The following is a 27,722-nucleotide window of genomic DNA, read 5'->3' on the forward strand; positions in this document are numbered from 1 at the left end:
GCATCTTTTGAAACATCACATATGCTATCGATGAACTATTTTCTTGATTGATTATTTGTGTGGAACTATTTGATAAAAGTATTCTAGTCTATCATTTATTACAATAGGTTTCTTTCACTATGTTTTTTATATGCCATGCCCTGTTTTTGTTCTGACATCTGGTATAAAGTGGGAAGCTCAAATGAAGTGCGAAGCAATTTAGTTAACAGATAATATGCTAGAAGATTTGTTTACTTGATAGTCAAATGCATAGGTGGTCAATTCATATGATTAATTTTTAATAAATCAAAAGAAGACGATGTGGAGATATTAATCTTGAAATTTTTTAACATTTGTCTCACAAAACAAATAACAAACTTTTGGTTCGTCTCTGAATGTCTTGGTAAGCATCCTATTTCTGAAAGAAAAATTCATTCAAAACAAGGAACACAAGTTCTAGCCCTGCAACTAAGACCTCTTCAACACAACTAGAGAAAATTTATGGATGTAATATGGAAAATATGATTAGTTTCTCATGACTGTGAGCAGCCTGATATCATGTAGTGGGACCGTCAGAATTCCATCAAAGATGAGAGCTAGACATGATGAATGCAATGACTCCTCGCATCACATGATGATGTTGAGGGTGTAGGAATTTTATGTTATCTGTAATTTGTGTTATCTTACAAGCCATTTTTGTTAATACATCACCTCCTCTTCTGCCATGCAGGTTTTTTAATTTATATATTTATTTTTATTATTTTATTTTTTTTATGTGTGTGTGTGTGTGTAGTTCCTACGACCAGATTTGGACATTTATTTTCCTCATTCTCTAAGGTGTTATAACGTAAGACTTTATGCTGCCATTTGCAACAAATCTACAGGAACATAGACAGTGGTGATAGGACTAGGAACTTGCCAATGGCTCTAAAATGCCTAAATTAGAATTTGGAATGCTATTAAGGGATGATTGATCTAAAAAGGAGCTTGGGTGTTATTTCATGGCATGTACTCACACGTGTGTGGTCCTGATTGGTAGCCATTAGTGAAGCTATACAAAAGGATGCCAAGCCCTAAATGACTCAAGTATGTGATGTACAGGTGTCTGCGCCATATTTTATGGATATTTGGATATTTTTTTTTTTTCAGTATTGAACACCAAACCATTTGAAATATGTTCCATGTATAGTCTTAAAATAAGGGCACTATGCTGTTTTTTCTTTTTTTCGGGGGGGGGGAGGAGGAGAGCAAGCATACATTTTTATTACCAACCAAGTGGGCTAATGCCCCAAAAAAACTATAGAGGAGACAAGAAAAAGCAACCACACCCAAGGTAGAGTAGAGCAAGAAAAGTCCACATCCTAAAACAAGGAAAAGATGGTAAAAAAAACCCACACCCTGAGCCAAGGAAACATAAAGAAGCCCACGCCCTGGGCTAAGGAAACAAAATAAAGAGCCCACACTCCTATCTAGGAAGACGAAACATGAAGATCCAACACCGGGCCAACCTATAAGTAGATCGCTACCTAACATAGGAGGCGGAAGGGAAAGACGTGAAGACAACAAGCACTTTTCTGTGGAAAAAGGGCACTAAATATGAGTTATCAATGTTCCAAGGCATTAATCAAAGTTGAGCATATTCTATATGAACTGGTAATTGTGCATATATGTATGCATGTATGAGCTTAGCTAAGCACACACGTGTGCAATGAAGAATGTATACAGATCTAATCCATCCATCAAGTTGGTCCGACCTTGTACATGTTTTCCCAAAATTAAAATCTAATCCAACCAGTATGTGGGCCGCAATATTGGAAACAAGTGAATGGGTTAGAAAATTCAAGCTAAGTTTTTCAGAGATGTACATTTGTTTCTAAACTATGGTCAACCTGACCAATGGATCACTCTCATTCTTGGGCTAGGGCATCAACATAGTGGTGACATTCTAATGGATGGATTGGATCTCGGACCTATCGTTCCATGTTGGCACATGAGCTTTATTGCAAACATGTGGGCTTAGGAAAGTTCTATATCCTGTATATATGATATATGGGATATTATCCAGTGCAAATGTCTCACCACATTTATGGTGTAATCACCTTTGTGGGCCTCATTTTGATATGTTGATGAAATCAACTCGACCATCATGCGCACCCCTTCTCTTTACCCATGGGCTCAAAAATCAGGCCAATCCATGACTCAAGTGGACCACAAAAGCAGGAACAATTGGGAGGGGGCGATCCACCCTTGATTCTTGTAGATCTTCCACCCAAGTTTTAAAATGGCCTGATTATTAAAGTGTGTCATCATCTAGGGCAGATGATGCATATCAATGTATTGGATGGCATATACAAACATAGTGGGCCCTCTACAAGAATCAAAGGTGGGCGTCCCCTCTCAAGTGTTCCCCTATAGTGTGGCCCACATAAGCCTTGGATTGGCCTTTGGCCTTAGTTGGGCTGATTGCTAAACATGGGAAGGCATTCGTGATGGTCGTAGTGGATGTCGTCAAGACATCACAATGGGGCTCACACTTCGTTTGCACCACAAGTGTGGTGAAACAACATGTAGATACCCCCCAACACACACACATATGATTAGCTTTCATGTCCAATTTGTTGGACTATAAATTATAGTCCAACTGGCAAATAATTTCCAATATGTGATGTGTGTGTAACATCCAACCCATCTAATAGGTTGGCCCTATCATGAGGATCGTGCTAAAAAAAATCAGCCACACCCACTTTTCAAGTGGACCACACTTGTAATTTGCTATTTATCAACGGCTAGAAATTCTCTCCTATGTTGTGGTCCGCCCAATGAGCAAATAGGATTGATTTTTGAAATAGGCGATCCTCATGGTTGGGCCAACCTATTCGAGGGGTTGGATGTCACATGCTCTTAAACTGGTTGGAAGCTATTGGCTAAGTGGAATATAACTTGTGGTCGAATTGGTTGGACTTGAGAGCATATATATATATATATATATTTGTGTGTGTGGGAGGGGGGGATGGTACTACGAGGTCAAGCTATGTGGGCCCCACCGTAATGTGTATCGGACATTCACACCATGCATTTGGTGGGTCCTCTCTATGTTATAAGTTATCCCAAAAATCAGCCTTATCTAGAACTCAAGTGGGCCACACCATCTGACACTATGTGAAATCATGCCTAAAACATCTAAAAATACTGGTGGGGCCCACCCGTGTTTTGGATACGGTTGAAACTAGGTGTGACCTCTCATCCAAGTGGGACACACACAATGGATGGGCTGGATGTGTGAACCACATCTCAATAGGCCCTATAAATGATCATGAATGTTTCAATGGGTTGGTATCCACTCTCAAGTGTTGTCTTTATTGTGGCCCACCTAAGTCATGGATTGGCCTGATTTTTAGGCCCATGGCCCACCACGGAAGGGTGCATATGACTGTTGGGGTGGATGTCCAATGCACATCATGGCTGGGCCCACAGCTTGACCTCATGATCAACCTCATAGTACCATTTCCCTATATATATATAGTCTTTACAACATTGGTTAAGTGAGGGTAAATTTGTCTAAAATGCAGTTGCCAAGCAGGGAGTGATTGAAATCTTATGGCACAAGGGATGGTATAGATTGCACCCACTTCCTTTCACTTCTTTCAATGTGTAGCCCACACCCTCTTCTTTGCATGTAAAAAAGTTTAATTAGGTAGACCATCTAAGAAAGGTTTGATAGGGCCTACACTAATGATTGTGTGACAACTACATCCATCTATTGGTTGGTCATGTTAGGACACCAACCCAAAATTAGGCAGATCGAGGACGACTGGGCCATAGTAGGGGAAACTATGAGGATGGCTCACACCCACTATTCCCTTCTTTTTCATTCTTTTTATGTTGCACGCACTTGTGTGTAGCCCTCACATTTCCTTCTGTCTCTCTCCTATTCTCTCCCCTCCAAATTTCTTTCCCTTTTGTCTCTCTATTCCCTCATGCCACGTGCATTGTGCCGTACCCCTAGTATGTATAAGGGACTCCATAACTATTTTTGAAAATTGATATGATTGCATAAATTTTAATAAGGTTGAAGGGCCTATGATGACAATGCAGGAAAGACCTAACTAGACTTGGGATTTAGGCAGTGAGAAGGGATATGAAGTCTTGTTCATGATTGGCAAAACATGAATCATAGACTTAAATAGATGTAAGTCTATGATGATGATATCACCCGAACCCCAACTTGCTGTAACCCCAATCCCCAAACTTCAACTTAGATTACCACTACTGGAATTAGAGTTGGGCAAAACAAATCCGATTTGGTGGATCCGAACCGGTCAGACCCGATCCGACCTGACCTGAACTGAACCGACGGGCTGGATCGGTACGAATCGGGTAGCCCCATCCAGATCCGAAATATTTTCGAGTCGAGCTCGGGTTGGCGCTGATCCGACCCGATTCGATCCGGAATCTGATTCGATTCGGACCAATTCGATCCGGACCAAATATAAGTAATGTGTATTTACATTACCCGTTTGTTTTTACCTTACCCTACCCGCACCCGAAGAATGCTCGCCGCGCCCGAACCCTAAATCCCCAAATCTTCCCTTCTCTACCCGAAAATCTCGAACTCGTCTCGATCCCGATCTCTGATTACCTGTTTTTACCCTACCCTACCCTCCCCGTTTGAAAGGTGGCCTTGCCGTTTTCTCCATTTTGGTTGGGTTGAGAAGCTGTAGATTCTCGACTTCTGCAAGGTGAGATGAATCCAAGACATGTGCTGAACTTTGGGTGTAGGGAATTCGATTACCTCTTCAGTTTCCGGTTTTGTGGTGTTTTTAGTTTTTCAATTTTCTTTTCCTTTTAGGAAGTTAGGGATGCTAACGAATGGGGAGGCGGTGGTGTTAGCCCTGAAGGAGATGCTCCGATATAGTCATTTTCTCGGCACTTTTGCGGCTTTGGGAGAACATAATAGGCAAGTTGCTATTCTTACTCTTCTTCATGTTTTTCCAGATGCTCATTTTGACGCTGCCCACTGCAATTTTCTAATTTGTGTGAAACTCACAGAGAAGTCAGCCATGTTTCTAACTACAGATGTTGCCATCTGACGTGTTCTCTCTGGATAGAGTTGAGACGACTAGGATTTGTAAAAATCTTTAAATAAAAATTCTCATATCTTCGCACAGTACGCACGCGTTCTCAAGTGGAGCCTACGATTTGGTAATCCAAACCGTTATTTAGTTCATGTAAGTCATGGATTAAGAATTTTCCAATAAGTTTCGAGTTTTAAAGATATTATCAACCTAAATCAGGAACTCTTTCAATTGAAGGTGGGTAGTCGATGCATTCTTTTATCAACCGTATAGTAAACAAATAGAAATGTTAATAATCTCCTATATATTTGAATAAAATCATATAAATTATATGATGTAACAGACTAATGGATTGGATTACCGAAAAATGGGCCCCACTCTCTTAAATGAAAACGCGTGTACACTCTTGTAAGATCTCCTTTTTTCTCTTTCTTCTTGGAAAGCCAGGTGCTCAAGTGCCTCGAGCAGTGAGCTCCTTGACACCAGAGCCTTTCACGTAAAGTTCCTGCGTGCCTTTCACGCAAAGTTTCAGCGTGGGATGTTAGGTGGGTCCCACTGTGATGTTTGTGATAAATCCACACCGTCCATCCGTTTTGGGAGCTCATTTTAGGACATGCAGCCAAAAATGAAATATATCTAAAACTCGAGTGACCCTCAAGAGAGGAAACAGTGTAGATTCAATGACCACCTTCCTCGATTTTCCCTCTTGTCCGACACACTCGAGCTTTGGGTCCATCTATTTTTTGGTATCATGTACTAAAAAGAGCTCTCACATCTGATGAACGGTGTGGATTTCTTACAAATATCACTGTGGGCCACATCTGATGAACGGTGTGGATTTCTTACAAATATCACTGTGGGCCCACATAACATCCCAAAGCATGGCTGCACGGCTGTAGTCCCAAGAAAAAAACTCTTCAATGGCAAGTGTACCACGCACCAGCCCAGCTTGGGTCCCATCATGAGGTATGTGTTATATCTAAACCGTCCATCCACTCAGTGGGCTCGTCTTAAGGCTTGAGCTAAAAAATAAGATAGATCTAAAGATCAAGTGGACCACACTGCAAAAAGCAGCGGGGATTGAACGTATACCATTGAAATTCTTTTAAGGTCAAGAAGATTCGATCCGAACCATACGTAACCCGATCCGACTCAATTTCCCTGATCAAGTCGGAATCGGTTCGAGTCAAGCCAGTAGCACAACGGATTGGATCGAGTCAGAGGATCCGGGCTCGGTTCCGGATCGGATTGAGTTCGGGTCAGGCGTCGAAAACTTCGGGCCGAGTCGAGTTGGCCCGAATCCGGTCTGACTCGATTCGATGCCCACCTCTAACTGGAATCACTGATTTAACCCTCTTGTCCATCTTCTTCCCTGTCATCATCCAAACCATTGTTATCGTTGCAAACCTGCCTTCAACATTTTGTAAAGATTTACATTATTTGGAGGTGAAGGACTGAGATTGAAATTAGGGTTATAGATTTTTTTTATTTTGCTTATTGAGAAATTAGGGTTTGTATTTTAGGAAAAATTGAGGTTAAAGTTAATATTTGGGTTTAGCATTGACGGGGTTACTGAATTTTTGCTCATAATTGTTGGGAATTACATTTGAAGCAGTTGTCGTGAAGCAAGTTGTGAAGGTTAGGGATTGGGTTTTTGTTGGAGAGTTGGTATTTGGACCAGGCAATTGTGGAATTCTTAAAGATTCTTGGAGATCTCTGCCTTTCATGAGCCATTATTCTCTCCCCCTTTTGCCATTTAGGCAATTGGTTTCTTCTTCTTCTTCTTCTTCTTCTTCTTGGTTTTCTTCGTTTTCTCTTCGAGGCGGGTTTTCTATATAGTTTTTTGTACACCTTCTTCTATGTTTCTTCTCTAAACTGGGCCTTTTTTAAAAGATGTGTTTTTCATTTGTATCGAGCTTTTGGACCGGACTTGTTATTGTATTAGGCTTTTGGACTAGACTGATTATTGTGCCGAGTGTTTAGACCAGACCCCGTCACCCCATCGGTCTTATGGTAGGACATGTTTTTTTTTTTTTTTGTCATAACATCTATAGCTTTGGGAAAAAACAACCATTGAACTCCCAACCACCGGATTTGTGTATCCACCAAAAGATCAATGGTTGAAATCCTGAGTAGCGGAAGTACCACTAGATCATTCGCCAATTGATGGAAGTGCTATTGGTTCTTATCACAGAAGTCGAAAGTGTCTGCTCGTCTCATGAAACTCGTTGTTTCCTCACCACATTACCATTGATTATTTATTTATTTTTTTGCTTTGCTTTTGAATACATGCTCACTGTGCCTTTCAAACTCAAGTTACTTCTTTCACACCTTGAGTTTGAGGGGAAATGTTAGAGTAGATTAGGGTAATCTTCTACGGTAGGATATTTGCTTTTTTTGTTGTGATGTATATCTATTAAGATCTCTACAGATCACCCACCTCTTCTATATTCTCCTCATTTATTGGAGAGAGAAGCTAGAGATCTACAGTGGTATCTTATCCCTTGAGGTTCAGTTGGTCGTTACCATTCACCAATCTTCATTCATCAAATTGTTGAACTGCATGCTTCCTACCATGTCTTGTCACTTCACATTAATGATTGCTGCCCGATTGTACAGCCAAATCATTCAAGCCAGTGTAAAATCAGCTTGGGTACGAGTGACAATGACCAATTGTCATTGGCCAAGCATGGCCTATATCCTCATATTTGCTTATTGGCATGCCCCATCAGCAACTGCCCCTACCGAGCAGGTGTTGGTGCTCCATTGATATGCCAAATGTCAGTTTCTTTCATAAGCAGCATTCCTAGTTTGCCTGCCCTGTCATCTAAAACCAGGCTGGGTGCTCTCAGCTATGTCCAATGGTGCTCTGTTTCGTTCACCCTATTTACAGTGTTGCCACTGTCAGGAGCAGCTGAAGTGCATGAAAATCTGTGCAATTAACATTTATAATACTCTTTGCGATTGAATCAGATCCAAAGTCAAAAAGGACAGAAGGTAAGACTGGGAAGGAATCTCTAACTCTTGGCTGGCAAGCAAGTTTGGAATGTTACTAATGATGGAAACCTTAAGAGAAAAGAAGCCAATTGAAAGAAAACCTTCTCGGATTTATTTATTTATTTATTTCTCATTTCATGAAGGGATGGGAGATTAACATGAAGCATTTGGTTTCATTAAAAAAAATTAAAAAAATTAATTTTTAAAAAAAAAAATAAAAATAAAAATCCTGTGAGACACTAAAAAGTCCTGCTTTTTAAATTCTTTACATTCTCTGACCAAACAGAAAGGATTGGGGACCCTAAGGCTAATTGGCATGTCCAATGTCTAAAACGTAATTCGCTTTACCTTATGGTTGCCACACCTAACTTTGTTGTCTGCTTACTTGCAAGCAGTGGATTGCTTTTGCTTCACTTTCTAATATCAGCCATCAGAGGAATGTAGAAGGTGAATTGTAATTGTTGAAAGAATTTATACACGAACAGGAAATGGGGTTTCATTGATGATCTCCTTCAAGTTGTAGTAGACAAACAAATGTATAACTATGCTGACTTGCATGTGGATCAAGTGCAGTGTAATGGAGTTTTTTAACTGACTAGGAAGCATTACTTGCATGCTGATGCTGTCATTCCCAGTTGGTTATTCATGATCACTTGTTTAGACTATTATTATTAAGAAGTAAACAGAACTGGACCCAATTTTAATTACTTAGTGTGATTAAATTGTCTATTAACCCCCCTTGAATGTATTGTCCAGGGAACAAGAGGCATGATATTTACGCCCTCCCAACAGCAAGGATGAATCTCCTGGAGATGAAGAGAATAAGCAACCAAGAGAGTTAAAAAGCTAAAAAATTATTGCATTGAGGATTGGTTGCAGGGCCCTCCTCGCTCTCTCTCTCTCTGATTGGTTGCAGGGCCCTCCTCGCTCTCTCTCTCTCTCTCTCTCTCTCTCTCTCTCTCACACACACACACACACACACGCGCGCGCGCGCGCGTGCGGGTGCTCGGGCACAAGTTTCAGAAGCTCACTAGTATTTGAAAACTTAGTCATTGGGGTCCAGTCCACATGTAAATTACAATCAAGGATGAATGTTAAGGTTTTATAATGTATTCATTGGATCTCATATATAAATGCAAATTAGGATTTTTGAAGAGCATCATTTTTCCCCCCTCAGTTAAACAGGACCCTGAATGCCCTTCTAGTTCTCGAGGATGTCAGTTTTGGTATCCATTTTGACTCGTTCTTCTACTTTTTCTCTCTCTTTTTCTTACGTTAATTTTCTTGGCTATACTGCACTGCAAGGATGGCAAATGGTTTTCTTTTGTTACTTTTCTTGGCTATACTGCACTGCAAGGATGACAAATGGAGCATCTGATTTTCCAGATGCAAGTGCTCCCATTATCCATTCCGCATTTAGATGTGCATGCTCCGTTGATTTGCATTGTAACATGCAATCTTGCGAACAGGGTCTGAATCCGCTTAGATACATTTGACAATCTTGGCTTTCCAGCAATTCTTTACTATGGTTGTTGATGGGTGCTTTTTTTTTTTTTCCTCCCTTTTTTTTTTTTTAATAGGGCCCAGCACTAACAGCTGGGAAATAAAATAATATTAATAATCATCTGAGCTAAAGCCAACCCTCGTCTGATTGTCAATGGCCCAACACGTGGGATGCTGTGCATCCCCAAGAATTCTGAGGGCCTGACTACTACATGTATTCAGCATATAAGCCCGAAAAACCAATCCAATGACTGAGTCACTGTTCAAGCAATCCAAGATCTCTATTTCAGTATGTCATTTGGAATGAGAAGTGCAGTGGGATATCAGAATAGAGGGACTAGTCGGGAGGAAGAAGCCAAAAAGCCACTGCGACTTGTGGCTCTGTGGCTAGTAAATAAGCAAGCAGTTGGAATCAAATGACCGGCTGTAATATTCATTACCATTACCAATTCAACCGCAACAGATTTGGCTCTGTTAGATGAAATCCCAGCCATGTTTGATGCAGCAGAGTTGGAATGTTCCAGATTGATCCTATGCCATAATACCATGATGATGCATCGTGTATTGTGGTGGATGGCACCACTGCAATGGCCCGTTTGGATATACCCCTCAGGAGAATTTGAGGGTATTGCACCAAACCCCCCTCTCTTGTGGAAATCGGCACTTAAAAAAAGCCCGCAACGAGCTGGAACAAATCAATCATATACACTGGCTTTCAGAAAATTGTATTCTACACTTGCAAGGGGGGAAAATCCCCTTTCATTGCAGTTGCGTCCAAAGATTGAATTAGGACTGGAGTGTGGCCCCTGACTATTTCTCTTTATTATTATTATTATTATTATAACGAGTGAGAAAAATGTAGCCAAGGATTAAAAATTAAAATTAGCACTTACGGTACCAAATGGTTATTTTCAGGCAGGACATGCATACCAACAAGGATCTTCCTTGGATTGGTAGATTGCAGTTGCAATCACTCACGCTGTCGTGCATTTAATACCCACAACTTACTGATGGAATGATCTACACTGGCATCCCCATCTACAGAGAGAGAGAGAGAGAGAGAGAGAGAGAGAGAGAGAGTCAATCATACACCTATGCAGAGCTGGAGAGAGAGAGAGAGAGAGAGAGAGCGTCAATCATACACCTATGCAGAGCTGGAGAATCAAATCCAAACTCCAAATTGGTCATTTTGTACATGAGCAGGTGGTACCCCAAACGCATTAAAATTTTTTTTATAAAAAAAATACATCTACTGGAAAATCCAAGAAACCTCAACTCCTCTCAATCCTAACCCTCTCAAGTGTTACAAACGCAGGTGTTACAGTACAAAAGAGGCAAGCAATGCAACGAAAAGAAAGCAGGACTTTTCTTTGAGAAGATGTTGAAGAAGATAACACTTAAATCCTCCTCTCTTTTTTAAGCATTAGCCACCGCCTTAGCTGCTGGAGGGGCAGCAGCATCAGCAGCAGCTGCAGAAGAAGAAGAATAAGACACTCCATTACCATATGTTGCAGAAAAAGATGGCAGAAGCCAGCCATTGTTGCTTGCATGCTCCACATAGAACCTGAATTTATCCTCTGCATTGGGAATATCAAGGGCCAAATCTTCAAGCCCCTCCCCAACCCTAGCAAACCCTTTGGTCATCTGGTTGATGGTAATCAGCCCTTCCCCAAAACACTCCTGCAGCAGATCCAACATCCTCCTGTCATTCTTCTTCTCCATTGCCATCACCAATGCTTTCTTCACTACCTCATGGTTGAAGAAGGGCATTCCGAGATCCCGGATGCACTGGCATGCCTCCCCTACCACTCCTCCGCTCTCATACTCCTCCAGAAGCTTTGCTATCTTATCCTTTGCATCCTCCACTGCCCACCCAGTCCCCCCACCCCAGCACCTCAGTATCCTCTCCCCTGCATGTCGTGCAGCAAGAAGCGAGCGAGCCATGTGCACTGTCTCGCTCCCACTGCAATTCGGCTGTAACTTGCTGCTTATCTCCTCCAAATTAAGTGGAACGAGTATGTCATCAATCACAGCCCTAGCCAGAAAAAGAGCTAGCTCATTTGACGCGTCCAATATGTCGAGTGCAGTATCCTCTGACAGACTCCAGAAGCATGACAAACCCATTGACAATATCTTCCGTAGAGAAGATGTCAGTGTGGAGTGCGGACAGCAGGACGGACGCCATCTCCTTCTCTCTGTTCTTCCTGTCCATTGCAAGAGTGATCAACTTCTTAAGGAAGACAGGGTTGAACTCTGGAGCAGCAAGATCCTCAAGGCTTCGGATGAGCTCAGGTATGTCATCCGAAAGGAAATATTCATGAATGATGATCACAGCCTCTTCCTTGAATTGCCTCACATTCTCATCCTCTTCATCCTGGAACTCTCCAGGTGCAGCACAAGCCCCTGAGGACTTGAGCAACACTGCGTCTAACCATCCTTCCGATATTGCCTTGGGGACAAGCAACTGGAACATGGATTTTGCCGAGGGGATATCAAGTGAGAGGTCATCGAGGCTCTCAGCAAGCCGACCAAACCCTTTCACCATCTGGCTAGAACTAATCAGGCCCTCTTCTGCTGCCTCTTTCAGCAATTTCAATATAAGTGGCTCAGCTGATTGTGTCTCCATAGCAAGGATCAGAGCCTTCTTCACCACCTCATGATGGAAGAATGAGACCCCCAACTCCCTTATGCACCTGCAGGCCTCAACTGTATCTCCACTCTCAACATACTCTCTCAGTAAATCCGCAATTTTTTTCTTCACCTCTTCGACCGTCACATGGGTGCTTCCGCCCCATCGCCGCTCCACAAACTCTGCATGGTGGGGAGCAGACAAGTAGCTCTTTTCTGCAGTCTGTATAACCTCAAGTCCCTTGGAGGAGTCCGGGAGCTTCTTCTTTGCCCTAGTGAGGAAAGCTGGTGGGAGAATGTCATCAACTACCGCACGTGCAATGAACAGCGCCAGGATGTCTACCGCATCGAGTATGTCAAGTGCCAGGTCATCGGCAGATTCCAGGAGCATGACAAACCCTTGGCTGATCTGATCCGAGCTTATCACATCAGCATACAGGGCTGATAGTAGAACGGATGCCATTTCCTTTTCTTTGTCGTGGCGGTCCATCGCTGTGGAGACAAGTCTTTTAACAAAATAATGATGAAACTCATAAGAACCCAGGTCTCTGAGATCTGAAGCTGCCTGGTCCACATCACCCGTGGTGAAATATTCCTCTATGATGGTAACCACATCCTTCTTGAAGTGATCAAAGGGAGTTGTAACAGTGGCGCCTACTAACTGGTAAGGTTCCTGATATCACAGGAAAAGGGCAGCTGAGGACCAGATCAAAACAGCACATGTATAAGGAGCAAGTCGACAATGAGAAAGAGAATAGGAAGTACCTCTCCACTGTCATAGTTAGGGTCATTACGGTCAAGCCGAGAGTCACTGTCAGTGTCCAGTAATTTACCCCATGTGCCTTTTCCGCCGCCACCATCTATGACAAAAATTTTGAACCAGAATAGGATCTTATCAGAATAGAAAGAGAAAGCATTGAAGAACAAATCAGGACTGCCAAAAATGAGAGCAAATAAGAGGCATTCGGTATTATTATTATTTTAACTCTTCTGAAAAAAGGAAAAAAGAACACACACACAAATATATACGTGTGTGTGTGTGTATTATATACATACACATAAATAGCCGAATGGTAATTTCCATAGATAGCTCACAATTCAAAAAGAAACTGAAGTCAACCAGTGATTACAGGGGGTATTTATGGTGCATCATGGAATATCCATATATAACTCGGCGTCCTCTTCCCTATAAATAGCTCAGGAATAAGTAGGACACCTACAATTCTTGTGTTGTATTTACTCCCTTCTGGTTTGGATCCAATTACACAGCAGTGGGAGCCGACCCCAAGAGGTACAAAGAAATCATCTTTCAACAGTGAAAAGAAGTGACATGCTAAAGTCTTGTGTAAGTGAGATCCCACGCTTTTGCAAGATCCAAGCCACTAATCTACAGTGGCCCGCTGTAAGTGCTCGAGCCCAACTATTGGAGCAGTTAGTCATGTCTCTGGGCTTGCCGAGCCACCAATGGCCTTTGTTGTGAGCATTCAACCTCCCATGCCCCTGTCCGACACCCATTTATAAAAAATTAAAAAATAAAAAAACGGGGGTCAGCCCATGAGCCACTTGGGATTCCAATGAATAAGGGGCCCATGATTTTGTTTCTTAGATCATTTGTGTGATGAGACCCATGTGCCATAATCCAGAATCTTTTTGTGCTTGGGAGTGAACACTAAAATCCATAGTAAAACTAGGAAAATCTAAACATCTATGGGATTACTATGATTTTCCACCCCAGGAGATTTTTATCCATCATGGTCCACCCATCATCTTGATGTATAAAATGGGCCCCAGAAGTTTGTATCATGGGCCTCATCATAATGAATCGGATCTCTCACACATTTGCCAAGTAGGCCCCATATATATGCATGAGAGAGAGAGAGAGAGAGAGAGAGAGAGAGAGAGAGAGAGATCAGCTAAGCCACAAGAAAAACAGGCTGCACATGCACAGACCCAGCACAGGAGTCGAGCAGATTTTTCAAACAATTCTTTTGTACAGTAACATGAAAACTATCAAGATGAGAAATATGATGATAAAAAGAAAAACTACAAACAAAGATGTATCTAAATAGTTAAAACTATATAAGTAACATAAAAGGTATAAATAAAGCTTAAATAAAACAAAGATTCAAAAAATAAAAAATAAAAAGCTCTGTTTCCTAACAGCCATGTTGACTTGTTCCTGAAGTTTGTAGGCCAGCAACTTATGGAAGATGGAGCAACGTTGTTATCAGTGAAAAGGAAGCCATAGATCTAAAAGCAGTCCAACAAATCTTCCTCAACGATTTCCCAGCACCGTTGGAAAAAAACCCACTGAAAATCCATCCAGACCAGGAGATTTCTCAGCCCTAATACTCAAGAGTCAAGATGGCACACAAGATTTCATCTACGGCGAACTAAGATTCGATACTCTCCACTTCAGGCAAAGGCTAACCCATCCAAGCAAAGGCTAATACATGTGTTAATTTAGTTGCTATAGTCGCTAGCTAATACACGCGTGAATTCAAGTTGCTATAGTCGCTAATTTCTGGCCTAGTCTGGTCTTCTCTCCCAGTTGCTCCTTCCATGATCTAAAACCAGGCCTTCTCTGCTTTGATTCAATGAATATATCCAAGCCTTGCCTAGCCTTAATGTGTTGAAGTTTCTTTGAAATCAAAAATCATCCCACATGAACTCTTTCTTTCCACCAGGAGGTCTGATGGGGACATCATGCGCACGCACAGGCCCCCCACCCTACGCACGTACTCAAGGAGGAAGGCCCCATTGTCGATCTGGATCGACAACGACATCTATGGAGGACCTCTTAGTTAAGGGGCTGTGCTATGGAGCCTTAGAGTGGACCCAATCATCATATGGATTCCAACATTGGATCTCATGATCGTGGCCCACTACCCTAGATGATCTAGGATTTTGAATTTAGGTTATTATCATTATTAGAAACATCATGAAGATTTTGAATTTAGGTTATTATCATTATTAGAAACATCATGAACGGTTTTAATTTCATAAATTAGTTATTATTTTTGTTACTTCATCTCTAAGTATTAGTGTGCGCATATGGCGCAGCTTTTGGGGTTTAGAGTTTTCTTATAAATAGGCAACCCCATGTAAGTATTTTTCATTGAAGTTTATGAATAAAATTTTACGTTTTTTTTTCTTCTCTATCCCTCTAAGTTGAAGAAGCTAATTGGGTGCGAAACCCTCCCTTCCTCAAAGGGCTAACAACCGTAGTGCGAAGCCACAACCATCCCAAATCATCCCCACCTCCTACACCCCACATTCATCATCTTTCACAACCTTCCCATCTTCAGATTCACCTTTTTCTTGTACCCAAGTTCTCTTCCACAACAGATTTTCAGATTCTGGCCCTCCAGGGGGCTGAAACTTCGGCGAAGCACCACGCACACATCGGGTAGCGAATCGACATGAAAATTAGTGTGAGAGTGGGCCTCCCCTGGCCGACCAAACCCTAGGAGTCGTTTTCAGATTCTGTGGGCCCAACACACGTGCAGACAGGGACTCACGCATGTGCGCCTGGGCCAGGTTGTTGTCCACACGTGTGGATCGTCTCAGGTTCTAAATTTCTTCTCTTTTTCTCCTCTCTCGCCTTAAATCCCCAACCCTAACCCTAGATAATCCCAAATTCCAAGTATTTCCAACTTTTGCAAACCCTAGATTTTCCTCCAAATTGAAACATGGTGAATCTCTTGAATTGGGGAACAATTCTTTGCAAGATTGGATGAATCTTACACTCCTTTGGGTATTGTTTGGTTTATAATTTTATTTGATTCAGCCTTAAACTTGTGTAGGCTTGGACCCCTGTAGATTCCCCTTGTTAAATGTTTGATCGTATGTGGGTTGTGGAATTTTGTGATTGTTTAAAATTGGTATGATCTAAAGCTTGAAATCTTGCATGTCATATTTAACTTCATGTCTTGCATCAAATTTGGTATCAAAGCTTAGGTTTTTCATAGGGGAATGCATTGCATGATTAGGGTTTATTTTATTTGTCTATTTTGCATCAAGTCTCATCATATAGGGCTGTTTAGGACCCATCATTAACAATATGGGCTGCTGAATTTTCTGTTGTCAGAAAATCCCCAAGTTTCATGGCTGAATTTTCTGTTAACAAATTATTTGGGCAGTTATATTGGTGGAATTTTAGTAGCGTTGTGTAGTTTCCCCCCATATAGAGTCCTATAGGATCATTTAGTCCCATTTAGACGCATATAGTTGTATTAGGTCTTTGAATTGAGTGAGTGGTTGTAAGCCCACACGTACTGGTCGTGGTTTTGGTTTGCATCCTACATTAAACATGGAGCAATTGCAAGAGTCAATGAACAACGTAACCCGGCAATTTGAGTCTTTGAGTAGGCGCTTAGAACAACGTATTGACCAACGCTTTGAATGACTAAATGTGCGCGTTACCCAACTAGATACCTCCACCCGGGCAAACCCCACCATTGGGGAAGATGCCCAATCTTAGGCAGGTGGTCAGGAGGATGGACAAAGGAATGGGGGTGGCCAAGGAATGGGTCATTGGTGCGCACCCGTGCACCCACCTTGCGAGGGGTATCATGATCATTATGACCCAGATGCGCAACTCTTTAAAGGATTTAGAGTAGAGGGCCCTACGTCTGATGGCCACTTGGACCCTAAAACTTTTCTAGATTGGTTGGCGGATATGGACCACTATTTTGAGTGGTATGACATGTCAGATGCTTGTCGAGTCCGATTTGCCAATATGAAGCTTGTGGGCCAAGCAAAGAAGTTTTGGGCTACTGTGGAGTGAAAGAAAGAACAGTCGAGGGAGCCCCCAATAATCCATTGGGGAGGAATGAAAGAAACTCTTAAGGAAAAGTACCTTCCTTTCTCTTATCACTTGGGGTTGGTTGAGGAATGACAGTCTTTTCGACAAGGTTCCATGAGTGTGGCTGAATACATTGAGAAGTTCGAAGAGTACTTGACCCGATGTGAAGTTGAAGAGGATCCCGTACTCACTCTTGCTCGATTTAAGACGGGCCTCCGTTCTGACATTATGAGAGTTGCTCGCCAAGGACATAGACACTCTTGAACAAATGTATCAAGTAGTGTTGGAGGTCGAGCAATATCTCAAAGCATCTGTGGGAAGGCAGTTTGAGTTTCGTGATTCTGGCGCTAAGGCCAACCCTTCTAGGGCTAAGCCCAACACTGGATATCAATACAAGCCTTTCAGTAGTTCTCAGTCTAGGCCCAAGGATGATAAGGGTAAAGGAGTTGTCGGGTCTAGCTCGCGCAAAAGTGATGCGACTAGGTGTTTTAGATGTCAGGGATTTGGTCACTTTGCCCACCAGTGTGGCACAAAAGAGGGCACCAAGGTGTTTCTTATTGATGGGCAAGTAGAAGTAGTGCCCCCAGAAAGTGATGGTGATGAGGAAGAATATAGAGGCAGCAGAAACCTCTAGTGATGAGGAAGAGAGAGCGTAAGAGCCTGTGACCTTGTTGTGTGTTGCGGCTTTGCACAAGCCAAGAATACCGACGATTGGCACCGCAACATGATCTTCTATACTTACGCAAAATGTGGTGATAAGAGCTGCAAGATGATCGTGAATAGTGGTAGTTGTGCCAACGTGGTGTCAATTAGCATTGTGAGCCGTTTTGGGCTTGAAGCTTGAAGCCCATCCTCAACCCTATGGAGTGCCTTGGGTTGATAAAACTTCCATTCCAGTCTCACACCGTTGTCTTGTTCCTATTCAGTTTGGATCATATAAGGACACACTTTGGTGTAATGTTGTTCCCATGGATGTTGAACATATCATTTTGGGTAGGCCCTGGCTCTATGACAAGGATGTCACCACATTTGGTCGTTCGAATGTGTGTACATTCTGGTTTGAAGGCAAGAAAGTCTTGCTAAATCCACTTCCAACCAAGAACACGACTGGAAAAGAGTTCACCACAGAGTGGTGTGAGCGGGTCAAAAGAATTGAAGGAATTGTAGTCCAAGTCTAAGCCTCTCCATATTCTAAATGCCAAAGGCTTGAGCGAGAGACTGAGTCGGACTCGATAGTGTACGCCCTTGTGGCTAGGGAGAGTGCACCAGATGCTAGTATAGAGGTAGCCATTGAGGCCATTCCGGTAGTGGATGAGTTCCGTGATGTCTTTCCTGAGGATCTACTGGATGGGCTTCCCCCTATGAGGGATATACAACATGCCATTGATTTAGTTCCTGGGGCGACTCTACCAAACCTCCCTCATTACAGAATGAACCCAAAGGAGTATGCAAAGTTGAAAAGACAGATTGATGAGCTCCTAGAAAAGGGTTTCATTCGAGAGAGCATGAGCTTGTGTGTCGTGCTCGCCCTTCTTACACCTAAGAAGGATGACACATGGAGGATGTGTGTTAATAGTAGGGCGATCAACAAAATCACAGTCAAGTATCGGTTTCCCATACCGCGTCTTGATGACATGTTGGATATGATGGCCAACGCTACTATCTTCTCGAAAATTGACCTCAAAAGTGATTATCACCAAATCCGTGTACGCCCTGGTGATGAGTGAAAGACGGCCTTCAAAATGAAGGATGGGCTATACGAGTGGCTAGTCATGCCTTTTGAGCTGACTAATGCCCCAAGTACCTTCATGCATGTGATGACCCAAGTGTTGAGGCCCTTCATGGGGAAGTTCCTGGTTGTCTACTTTGATGATATCCTGATTTATAGCATGATCAAGGAACAACACCTCAACCATTTGAGGCAAATTTGTACGATCCTTAGAGCTGAGTATTATCTTCTTAGGTTTTGTTGTGTCAGCTGTGGGTGTGTCAGCGGATCCCAAGAAGGTCAAAGTCATTGTTGATTGGCCTGAACCCAGCAATATTCACGAGATGACAGCTTTCACGGCTTGGCCCCCTTCTATAGACGGTTCATTCGAGGCTTCAGTTCCATTATGGCTCCCATCACGGATTGCATAAAAAAAAGGAGAGCTTCAATGGATGAAGGCAGCCTCGAAGACCTTCAAGGAGATAAAGGTCAAGATGACCGAAGCTCTAGTCACATGACTTCCTGATTTTTTGAAAGTTTTTAAAGTCGCATGCGACGCGTCAGGAGTCAGCATAGGAGTACTTGGTCAGGAAGGGCACCCTATTGCATTTTTTTAGTGAGAAACTGAATGAGGCGAAGCAAAAATACTCCACCTATGACAGAATTCTATGCGGTAGTGCAGTCGTTGCGCCACTGGCGTCATTATCTATTGCTGCAAGAATTCGTCTTGTTCTCAGATCACGAGGCCTTAAGATATCTGAACTCTCAGAAGAAATTTAATCCTAGACACGCTAAGTGGGTCCAGTTCCTTCAAGAGTACACTTTTGTGTTTAAGCATAAGGCCGGTGTAGAGAATAAGCCCGCCGACGCGTTGAGTCGTCGAGTCGCATTACTCAATTCCATGAGTGTCGAAGTCATAGGGCTCGAGCGTGTCAGAGAGGATTATTCTGAGTGCCCGGATTTTGGAGTTGTGTACATGTTGTTAGAAAGTCCGTCGAGAGCTAGCAGTGAGTACTTGATGGTAGATGGATATTTGTTTAAGAGTGACCGTTTGTGCATACCTCGCACCTCCCTCCGTGATTTTGTTGTCTGGGAGTTGCATTCAAAAGGGTCGCGGGTCATTTTGGTCGAAATAAGACCATTGCCCTAATGGAGGACAGATTCTATTGGCCAAGCCTCAAGCGAGACGTGGCCAAAATTATAAGGTAGTGTCTTACTTGTCAACTAGCAAAGCAGAAAAAGCAGAATACGAGGCTATACACACCTTTGACAGTTCCATTCGCCCCTTGGCAGGACATCAGTATGGACTTCGTGCTTGGGCTCCCCAAGACTATTCGAAAACACAATTTCATATTTGTTGTCGTGGACCGTTTTTCTAAAATGGCCCACTTCATCCCTTGTTCGAAGACCTCTGACGCATCTCATGTTGCCAAGTTGTTCTTTAGTGAGGTTGTCAAGCTTCATGGGTTACCCAAAACCATAGTGTCTGACCGTGACATGCGATTCATGAGTTATTTTTGGAAGACACTATGGCATATGATGAGTACTAGGCTCCAATTTTCTTATGCCTACCACCCTCAGACTGAGGTAGTCAATAATAGCCTAGGAAATTTGCTCAGATGTTTAGTGGGGGAGCACACCAGGATGTGGGACACTGCACTACCTATCGTTGAGTTTGCATTTAATAGTTCTGTCAATAGATCCACGGGTTTAAGCCCTTTTGAAGTCGTTACCAGTTATAAACATAGGAAGCCTATTGATCGTCCCTATGTCCCTGTCCCATAGGCCATCAGAGTCTGCAGAGTCCTTTGCACATCACATTTATTCATTGCATCAAGAAATCAGGCGAAAGATCAATACTATTAATGAACATTACAAAATTTCTGCAAACCAACATAAACGATTCAAGGAATTTAATGTAGGGGACTCTGTGATGGTCCGCATCAGGCTAGAGCGGTACCCTCAGGGAGACGTTCGTAAATTACATGCACGTAGCGCTGGATCATTCAAAATTATAAAATGAAACAGTCTCAATGCGTATGTAGTAGATCTTCCACCTTCCATGGGAATTAGTTTCACATTCAATGTGGAAGATCTAGTTGCATTTCAGGAGACTACTGATATGTTGTCCAGCCTTTCACCTAACCATCCTGATTCCCCAGACCTTTCCCTTGATCCATGGCCCCTTCCTGACCCATCTTCCCAACCTCTACCTCTTATACCTACCCTTCCCACACCCAGAGAGAAAAAGAGGATATTTTGGACCATTAGATGATGTCGACGTCAGACGGCTGCTTTCAAAAGTTCCTGGTCAAGTGGAAGTTACGCCCAACTTCAGACAGTACGTGGCTCATCGAGGAGCTTTAGAGACTTAATCCTAACATCTTAGAGCAGTTCAGGAGTTTTGTTTCGCCAATGGCGATACCTTTGCAGCCGAGGAGAGTTGATGGGGATATCATGTGCACGTGCATGCCCCCCACCCTACGCACATACTTGAGGAGGAAGGCCCCACTGTCGATCTGGATCTACGATGATATCTATAGAGGACCTCTTAGTTAGGGGGTTGTGCTATGGAGCCTTGGAGTGTACCCGATCATCATGTGGATTCCACCATTGGATCTCATGATCATGGCCCACTACCCTAGATGATCTAGGATTTTGAACTTTGGTTATTATCATTATTAGAAACATCATGAACGGTTTTGATTGCGTAGATTAGTTGTTATTTTTGTTACTTTATCTCTAAGTATTAGTGTGCGCACATGGCACGGCTTTTAGAGTTTGGGGTCTTCTTATAAATAAACAACCCCATGTAGGTATTTTTCATTGAAGTTTATGAATAAAATTTTGTGTTTTTCTTCTCTATCCGTCTGAGTTGAAGAAGTTAATTGGGTGCAAAACCTTCCCTTCCTCAAATGGCTAACTACCGTGGTGCGAAACCACAACCATCCCAAATCGTCCCACCTACTCCACAGCCCTCCCATTTTCAGATTCACCTTTTTCTTGTACCCAAGTTCTCTTCCACAACAAATTTTCAGATTCTGGCCCTCTAGGGGGCTGAAACTTTGGCGGAGCACCACGCACACACCAGGTAGCGAATCGACACAAAAATTGGTGTGAGTGGGCCTCCTCTAGCCGACCAAACCCTAGGAGTCATTTTCCGATTCCGTGGGCCCCACACACGTGCGGACAGGGATTCACACACGTGCGCCTGGGCCAGGTTGCTGTCCACACGGGTAAATCATCCCAGGTTCTGGATTTCTTCTCTTTTTCTCCTCTCTCGCCGTAAATCCCTAACCCTAACCCTAGATAATCCCAAATTCCAAGTATTTCCAACTTTTGCAAACCCTAGATTTCCCCCCGAATTGAAACATGGTGAATTTCTTGAATTGGGGAACAATCCTTTGCAAGATTGGATGAATCTTACACTCATTTGGGCATTGTTTGGTTTATGATTTTATTTGATCCAGCCCTAAACTTGTATAGGCTTGGACCCCCGTAGATTCCCCTTGTTGAATGTTTGATCGTATGTGGGACGTAGAATTTTGTGTTTGTTTAAAATTGGTATGATCTAAAGCTTGAAATCTTGAATGTCATATTTAATTTAATGTCCTGCATCAAGGTCCATGACTCCATTTTGTAAAACTCGGCCACTTGTTCTCAAACTCAAAAGACCTCAGACTCCAAGAAAGTTGGTTAAGACCTTAGTTATAGGAAAGTCACTCCTGTTTCGGACTCCCACTCCTGCTCCCGCTTTGAATCACACTTTGAACTAACACTCTCTTGCTTTGAATCACGCTTTAGACACGCACTCCAGCTCTCGCTTCTTAACTGTTAATACTAAAAAAAAATCTGAAACAGATGCTTCCCTACTTCCACACTCAAATCTATTAGAGTTCACTTCATACTTCGTGCAACTATATGTCGGACTGAAGCAGAATGGCCAGTGATTGCATGCGTGCTTCAGAAGAGCTCAGTTGCAACATAGGTAACGCAGGTCCCACTTCTCATCTATGAGAAACCGACCCAAACCTACATAACATCAATCACTCCAAGTCACTTGACCACATGAACGAGCCACTGCTTAGAAGGTCAACTAGGTAATTGTTTTTTTAAAGATGATAATTTCATTAAAAGGACGTAGCCAACATATACAAAAGAATGAAAAAAAAAAAAAATACTGCCAGCCCAACGGGAATATAAAAGAGCTATCCGAAGCCATAACCCATTCTATTACAAAAGATTTAGCCCTTCTAAAAACATAAATAGCTCTCCCACTCTTGTTCTTGAAAACACGAACATTTCTTTCTAGCCATAAAGCCCACAATACCGCTAGACAACTCAACCTTCAAATCCTTTTCTCTGATTTCCCTATACCCCCACCACGCCATGATAGAAGAAAAACATCTATAGAGTCCGAAATCACCCATAGTACCCCAAAGAGCTAGAAGACGACCCCACACCTCCCTAGTAAAAAAGCAATGAAGGAACATGTGATTCACAGATTTCGCATCTTGCAAACAGAGCGGACAGGCATTTGGAAGAATCATATTCCTCTTACAGAGATTGCCGATTGTGAGCAACTTGTTACTTCCAACTAGCCATCCAAGGAACGCTGCCTTCAGCAGAGCACCACAATGCCAAACATATGTTGTTGATGTTATCCCTGCGTTTTACCCATCTTCGCTTAAGATCCAATACAAAGATTTAACAGAGAATTTATGCAATTAATCCTTTAACCATCTTAAAGAATCCGTACTTGAAGCAACCGGAGAAGCCTTTTCCAACCACAGTAAGAACCTAGAAAATTCTTGAATTTCTTCATCATTGTTTCGATTAAAAACATGTATCATAGATTGGAACATCTATGTTCAATAATAACGAAAGAAATTCAATCAAAGAATAATCATCATCATTTTATTTCATTAATCTGAATTCTTGTTACATTCCTCACATTGCCCTTGATTCTAAAGCAAAATACATTTGATTAATGTAATTGAATAGTTGTGCAGGTTCGGAACCCTTGCTTCACGCCCAGATGCACGAGACGTGTACAGAATTCATAATCCATGATGAATCCATGAAAGCCGCATAGCATATAGGTCATTTGGGACCTTTGTTGCGCGGTCGCGTAAGTAGATCTTGATGCGCGGTCCCTGCATCTTCTTTCTCACTTACTCCATGCCTCAATTCGCGGGATACCTGGACTCTCTTTGATCCTGAAAGGTTCCAAATGTCTCTCTTTGATCTCTCTAATCTTCAAATGAGAGGGAGATGGGGCATTTATATGCCTTCACACGTGCGAAACCTAAGATCCGCACATCAAGGTGTTGTTGCGCAATCGTGGAATCTATGTTGCGCGGTTGCGCAATTACTTCTCTTATGCAACTTAATCAGGCTTGCTCTGCCAGCTTCCTAGCATATTGTCTTCAATTGCGCGGTCGCGCAATCCATCTCTGTTGTGCGATCGCACAACACAGCTATCTTGTGCAAATATCAATTTTTTGTGTTCCAACAGATGCCCCATCGATCCTCCTTTGAATTTACTTCAAAATCAAATGGGGGATCGAACCTCTTTCGTCACAAAATTTTTTCTCAGTATGCGTTGCACGATCGGGTCTGTGCAAGAGGTAGTCGAGTCCCATTGGCTATATAAACTGGCCTCCCTTCACTTTACTTACTTCGCACTCTTCTTATTTCCCGAGTTCTACTATCCTTGTGCGCGATCGCGCAATTGATCTCCCTTGCACGACCGCGTGACTTCCATCTGCCTTGGCAAAAACTTGCCAAAGTCTCCAGACCCTACCAAAATTTCATCCAACCCTTTCTTGCTCTACCCCAATCAAATGGCCAAGAGGAAGAAAACTTCCAACACCTCCCAAGAACCTTCTACTCATCACTCTTCTAGGTGCTAAGGGACAAGATCACCACATATCCTTCAATCTCCCCAGTCAAACGATCATCCTAGGAAATGAGTTAAAACAACGACTAGACACCCCTCTTTTCAAGGAGCCAAGCCCTCCAGTAATAGACTTCTCAAACCGCATAGTTCTTTTGGCTAGCCCCATCCCTCAGGACATAATTGTGAGAGATATAGAAAGACCTCCCCGTCAGGGCCATGAATCAGCATGGGAAGATTGGCTGAAGGCCACTTCAAACATCTGGACAGATAGCTCTAGGTTGTCCAATAGAGAGGCCAGCTTCCTCCCTCTTTCACAAAGAAGTTGTCGAAGAGTAGGAAACAACAAATCCAAGAAAAAATCAAGGAGTTCAATAAGAAGCGTCTCCAGAATACTTGGGATGGCGTGATGGTCCATCAAGAGATGATTAAATTCAACAGTCCTTTTAAGGATAGAATGGTCATCATTCCAATGAATTTGCGCCGCCATCTCTCAATCCTCCACAACGAGCCTACAGACCGGATGACACAACAGATTCTTTATACAGCCCATTGGGCCATGAAGGAACCCCAAATCTTAGAGGGTTATCCGATAGAGAAGGGCTCTCGGCAAAGGACCGACAAAATCTCCCTGATGCGGTTCATGATGCCATGCTACAACCCTCACCATATCTTCCCTACCCACTTCTTTGAGACCATGCAACAACACTTCCGTACTAAAGGTTCTTTACAAGGTATGGGAGAATTCAGAACCCACGGCTTCCTATCTTCTCACAATTATTACAATGCTTGGGACAAGTTAATAATCAAGAAGCACTCAGATGTTCTGATCAAGATCGATCTCCTCAACGCGATTGAAGTCACATCTGATTATTTCTGTAAAGATGTGACCATATTCAAGGGCTTCCTCAATTACTGGTGCCTGACAACCAACTCTTTCCATCCTCCTCTCGGTGAAGTCAGCATCACGCTATGGGATCTTCATAGGATGGCTAGTCTTCCAATAATGGGTTGTTTCTTCGCGAGCCTACAAATGAGGAATTTGCACATTTTTCTCCTACCAATCGGCAGCCAAAGGTTTCAAAAACTGCCATTGAGCTCTTTAGAGAAATAACGAAGTTTCCAGACATCCACAACGCCCCACACCTCATTTCGCTCACACATTTTAAAAGAGATTTTCGGTACGTTCCTTGTCTTTCTTCGCTCTGCTTAGATTTTTTTCATATACTTCTTCATTATCTCTTAATAACTATATCTCTTTCGGCCTTGCAGTTTTGCGAGAAACCATACACAGGAGCTAAATGGCCTTAGGCAAAAGAACAAGGGTCTAGCAGAGTATAGCGCATCTGGCAAACTAGCTGTTTTCTTGGCTTATTGGCTCAGCTTGTTGGTGCTCCCCAGCTCGAAATGGGTCAACGCCATCTGACCCACCTTATTCGTGGTCACAGGAGCAATGGCAAAGGGCAGAAAGTATTCCCTGGCTCCTCCAAAACTTTGCTCGATATACCGCCCATTCGGCAATGTGGCCGCTCAATGCAAGAGCCCGACAGTCGAAGCGTCTTCAGCCTATACACCTTGGCATTACTTTGCAGGGTGGCTAAGTATATATTTCTCATGGACTTATGTTGAACCAAAGAAGGCATACGTGAATCCGAATCGCCTCCCACTCTAGCACTACCAAAGGCAAAATATGGTTAAGAAGACCTACAATTGGGTAGTGGACAAGATTAAGAGAGGACGAATTCCATTACTTTTTTTCAGTTCCCATTTTCTAACATTTCTAAATATAGAGATGCCATTGATGACGACTCGCTATCTTCGAGCAAACGTATCTTCTTCATATATATTAGATCCAGCAGCCTCCCTTTAAGGGAATGTAGCGAATTTCGGCGTGATCCCTACTATCTTGGTAGATTCGCATGCCAATTCAACTATGATCAAACGATTCCAAAGGACTACGGCGGCGTCACCGGAGTAATGAGTTATGGTGTCGGTCCTTATAATTAGGCACTGATATGGAAACAACTTCTAATTGTGCGCATGGGGTCCCATTTCGTGTTGCGAGGCTATCATCACTTGGTCCAAGCTTCTTATTGTTGGATGTGATGGTGGGTCCAATTCTTTCTGATACGCCATTGTCACTCGGTGAACTATCCAGTCTGGATCGCTCTACCAAGGCCGAGGAATTACAAACTCAAGCAGGGGATTAGCCATATGGTGGAGAAGGATCACGCCCCTGCCCCCGGTCAAGTTTGTCAGAAAATTTCTTTAGAGGAGCCAATTCGTCAAGTAAAGCCCATCAATACTTGGGAGGGTTAGATTGCTTATGGTATTCCTTTGGAGGAACTGAGGATACCAGGAGAGGAACCTGTCTGGGCCACGACACCTACTCTACAGGAAGAAGGTAACGACTCAACCCCACAGGCGCCAGCGGCCGCGCTTCATACTCCCACTAGAGGGACTACAATGGGCACCGAGGGTAGGCCCGCATCTCCAATTGCGTCTCCCATGATGAGGTCCGCAGGGCAAAGTTTCTCATCTACATGACCCATTCACAAATGCAAACTCGCTCCCCCAGATGGAACAGAGCCAACAAGGTGTCTCCCCTGCCCCTGCAGAAGTGAGGACGTATACAAGCGAGGTCGGCCATTCCAACAAAGGCAAACAGGTTATGATTGAAGAACCCGTTGAAGAGGAGCCGTCAGAGGAGAGTGAGAACGAAGAGTCAACCTTCAGTAGCAGTTCTACTAGAGAAAGTGGCACTTCTGAAGGCGGCGACTTGGAAGTGGAAGGGGAAGTAAATATAGGCGGGGAGGACATTGTCGCACGTGAGACTGCTATGGTCAGTCAAGAGATCCCACAAGATGTATCTACCCTGACCGACAAGGCTAATACTCCTGCAGAAGAAGAGCCACTCAATTATGGAGAATTTAGCCATTCGCCAGTGGCTAACATATTCATGATCTTCAATGCCAATTACTCCCCTCTTCCTCGCGAGATGCTAGCTATTCCATCGATCGGCATTCCTCCAACTGACCCTCAAATCCTTCTAAGGATTGTGGAGGTTTCTTCATCGAGGGAAGCGAAACTTTTTATGCCGGAAATGCAAACAGTGGCGGTGGCGTT

General features: G+C 43.0%; 2 protein-coding genes across 6 annotated transcripts in view; one reads left to right on the forward strand and one right to left on the reverse strand.

Moving 5' to 3' along the window:
* Positions 1–8,951, forward strand: part of LOC131239940 (ALBINO3-like protein 1, chloroplastic) — a 96,036-nt gene extending 87,085 nt beyond the window's left edge. For 4 of the 5 annotated variants that reach the window (XM_058237884.1, XM_058237881.1, XM_058237885.1 and 1 more), the window contains one exon: positions 8,808–8,951. The gene's annotated coding sequence lies outside the window, so the exon portion shown is untranslated. Of the gene's footprint in view, positions 1–8,624; positions 8,686–8,807 lie in introns of all 5 variants that reach the window. The other variant, XR_009168497.1, reaches the window with a different exon arrangement.
* A 1,807-nt stretch (positions 8,952–10,758) lies between these two features.
* The window catches only part of LOC131239941 (MA3 DOMAIN-CONTAINING TRANSLATION REGULATORY FACTOR 1-like), a 61,344-nt gene continuing 44,380 nt past the window's right edge, over positions 10,759–27,722 (reverse strand). The window contains 3 exon segments of the mRNA XM_058237887.1: positions 10,759–11,651; positions 11,653–12,855; positions 12,948–13,042. Of these exon segments, the coding sequence (XP_058093870.1) occupies positions 10,971–11,651; positions 11,653–12,855; positions 12,948–13,042 (1,979 nt within the window). The 3' untranslated portion in view covers positions 10,759–10,970.

This window comes from Magnolia sinica, chromosome 3 (assembly GCF_029962835.1).
Source record: "Magnolia sinica isolate HGM2019 chromosome 3, MsV1, whole genome shotgun sequence".
NCBI lineage: Eukaryota > Viridiplantae > Streptophyta > Magnoliopsida > Magnoliales > Magnoliaceae > Magnolia > Magnolia sinica.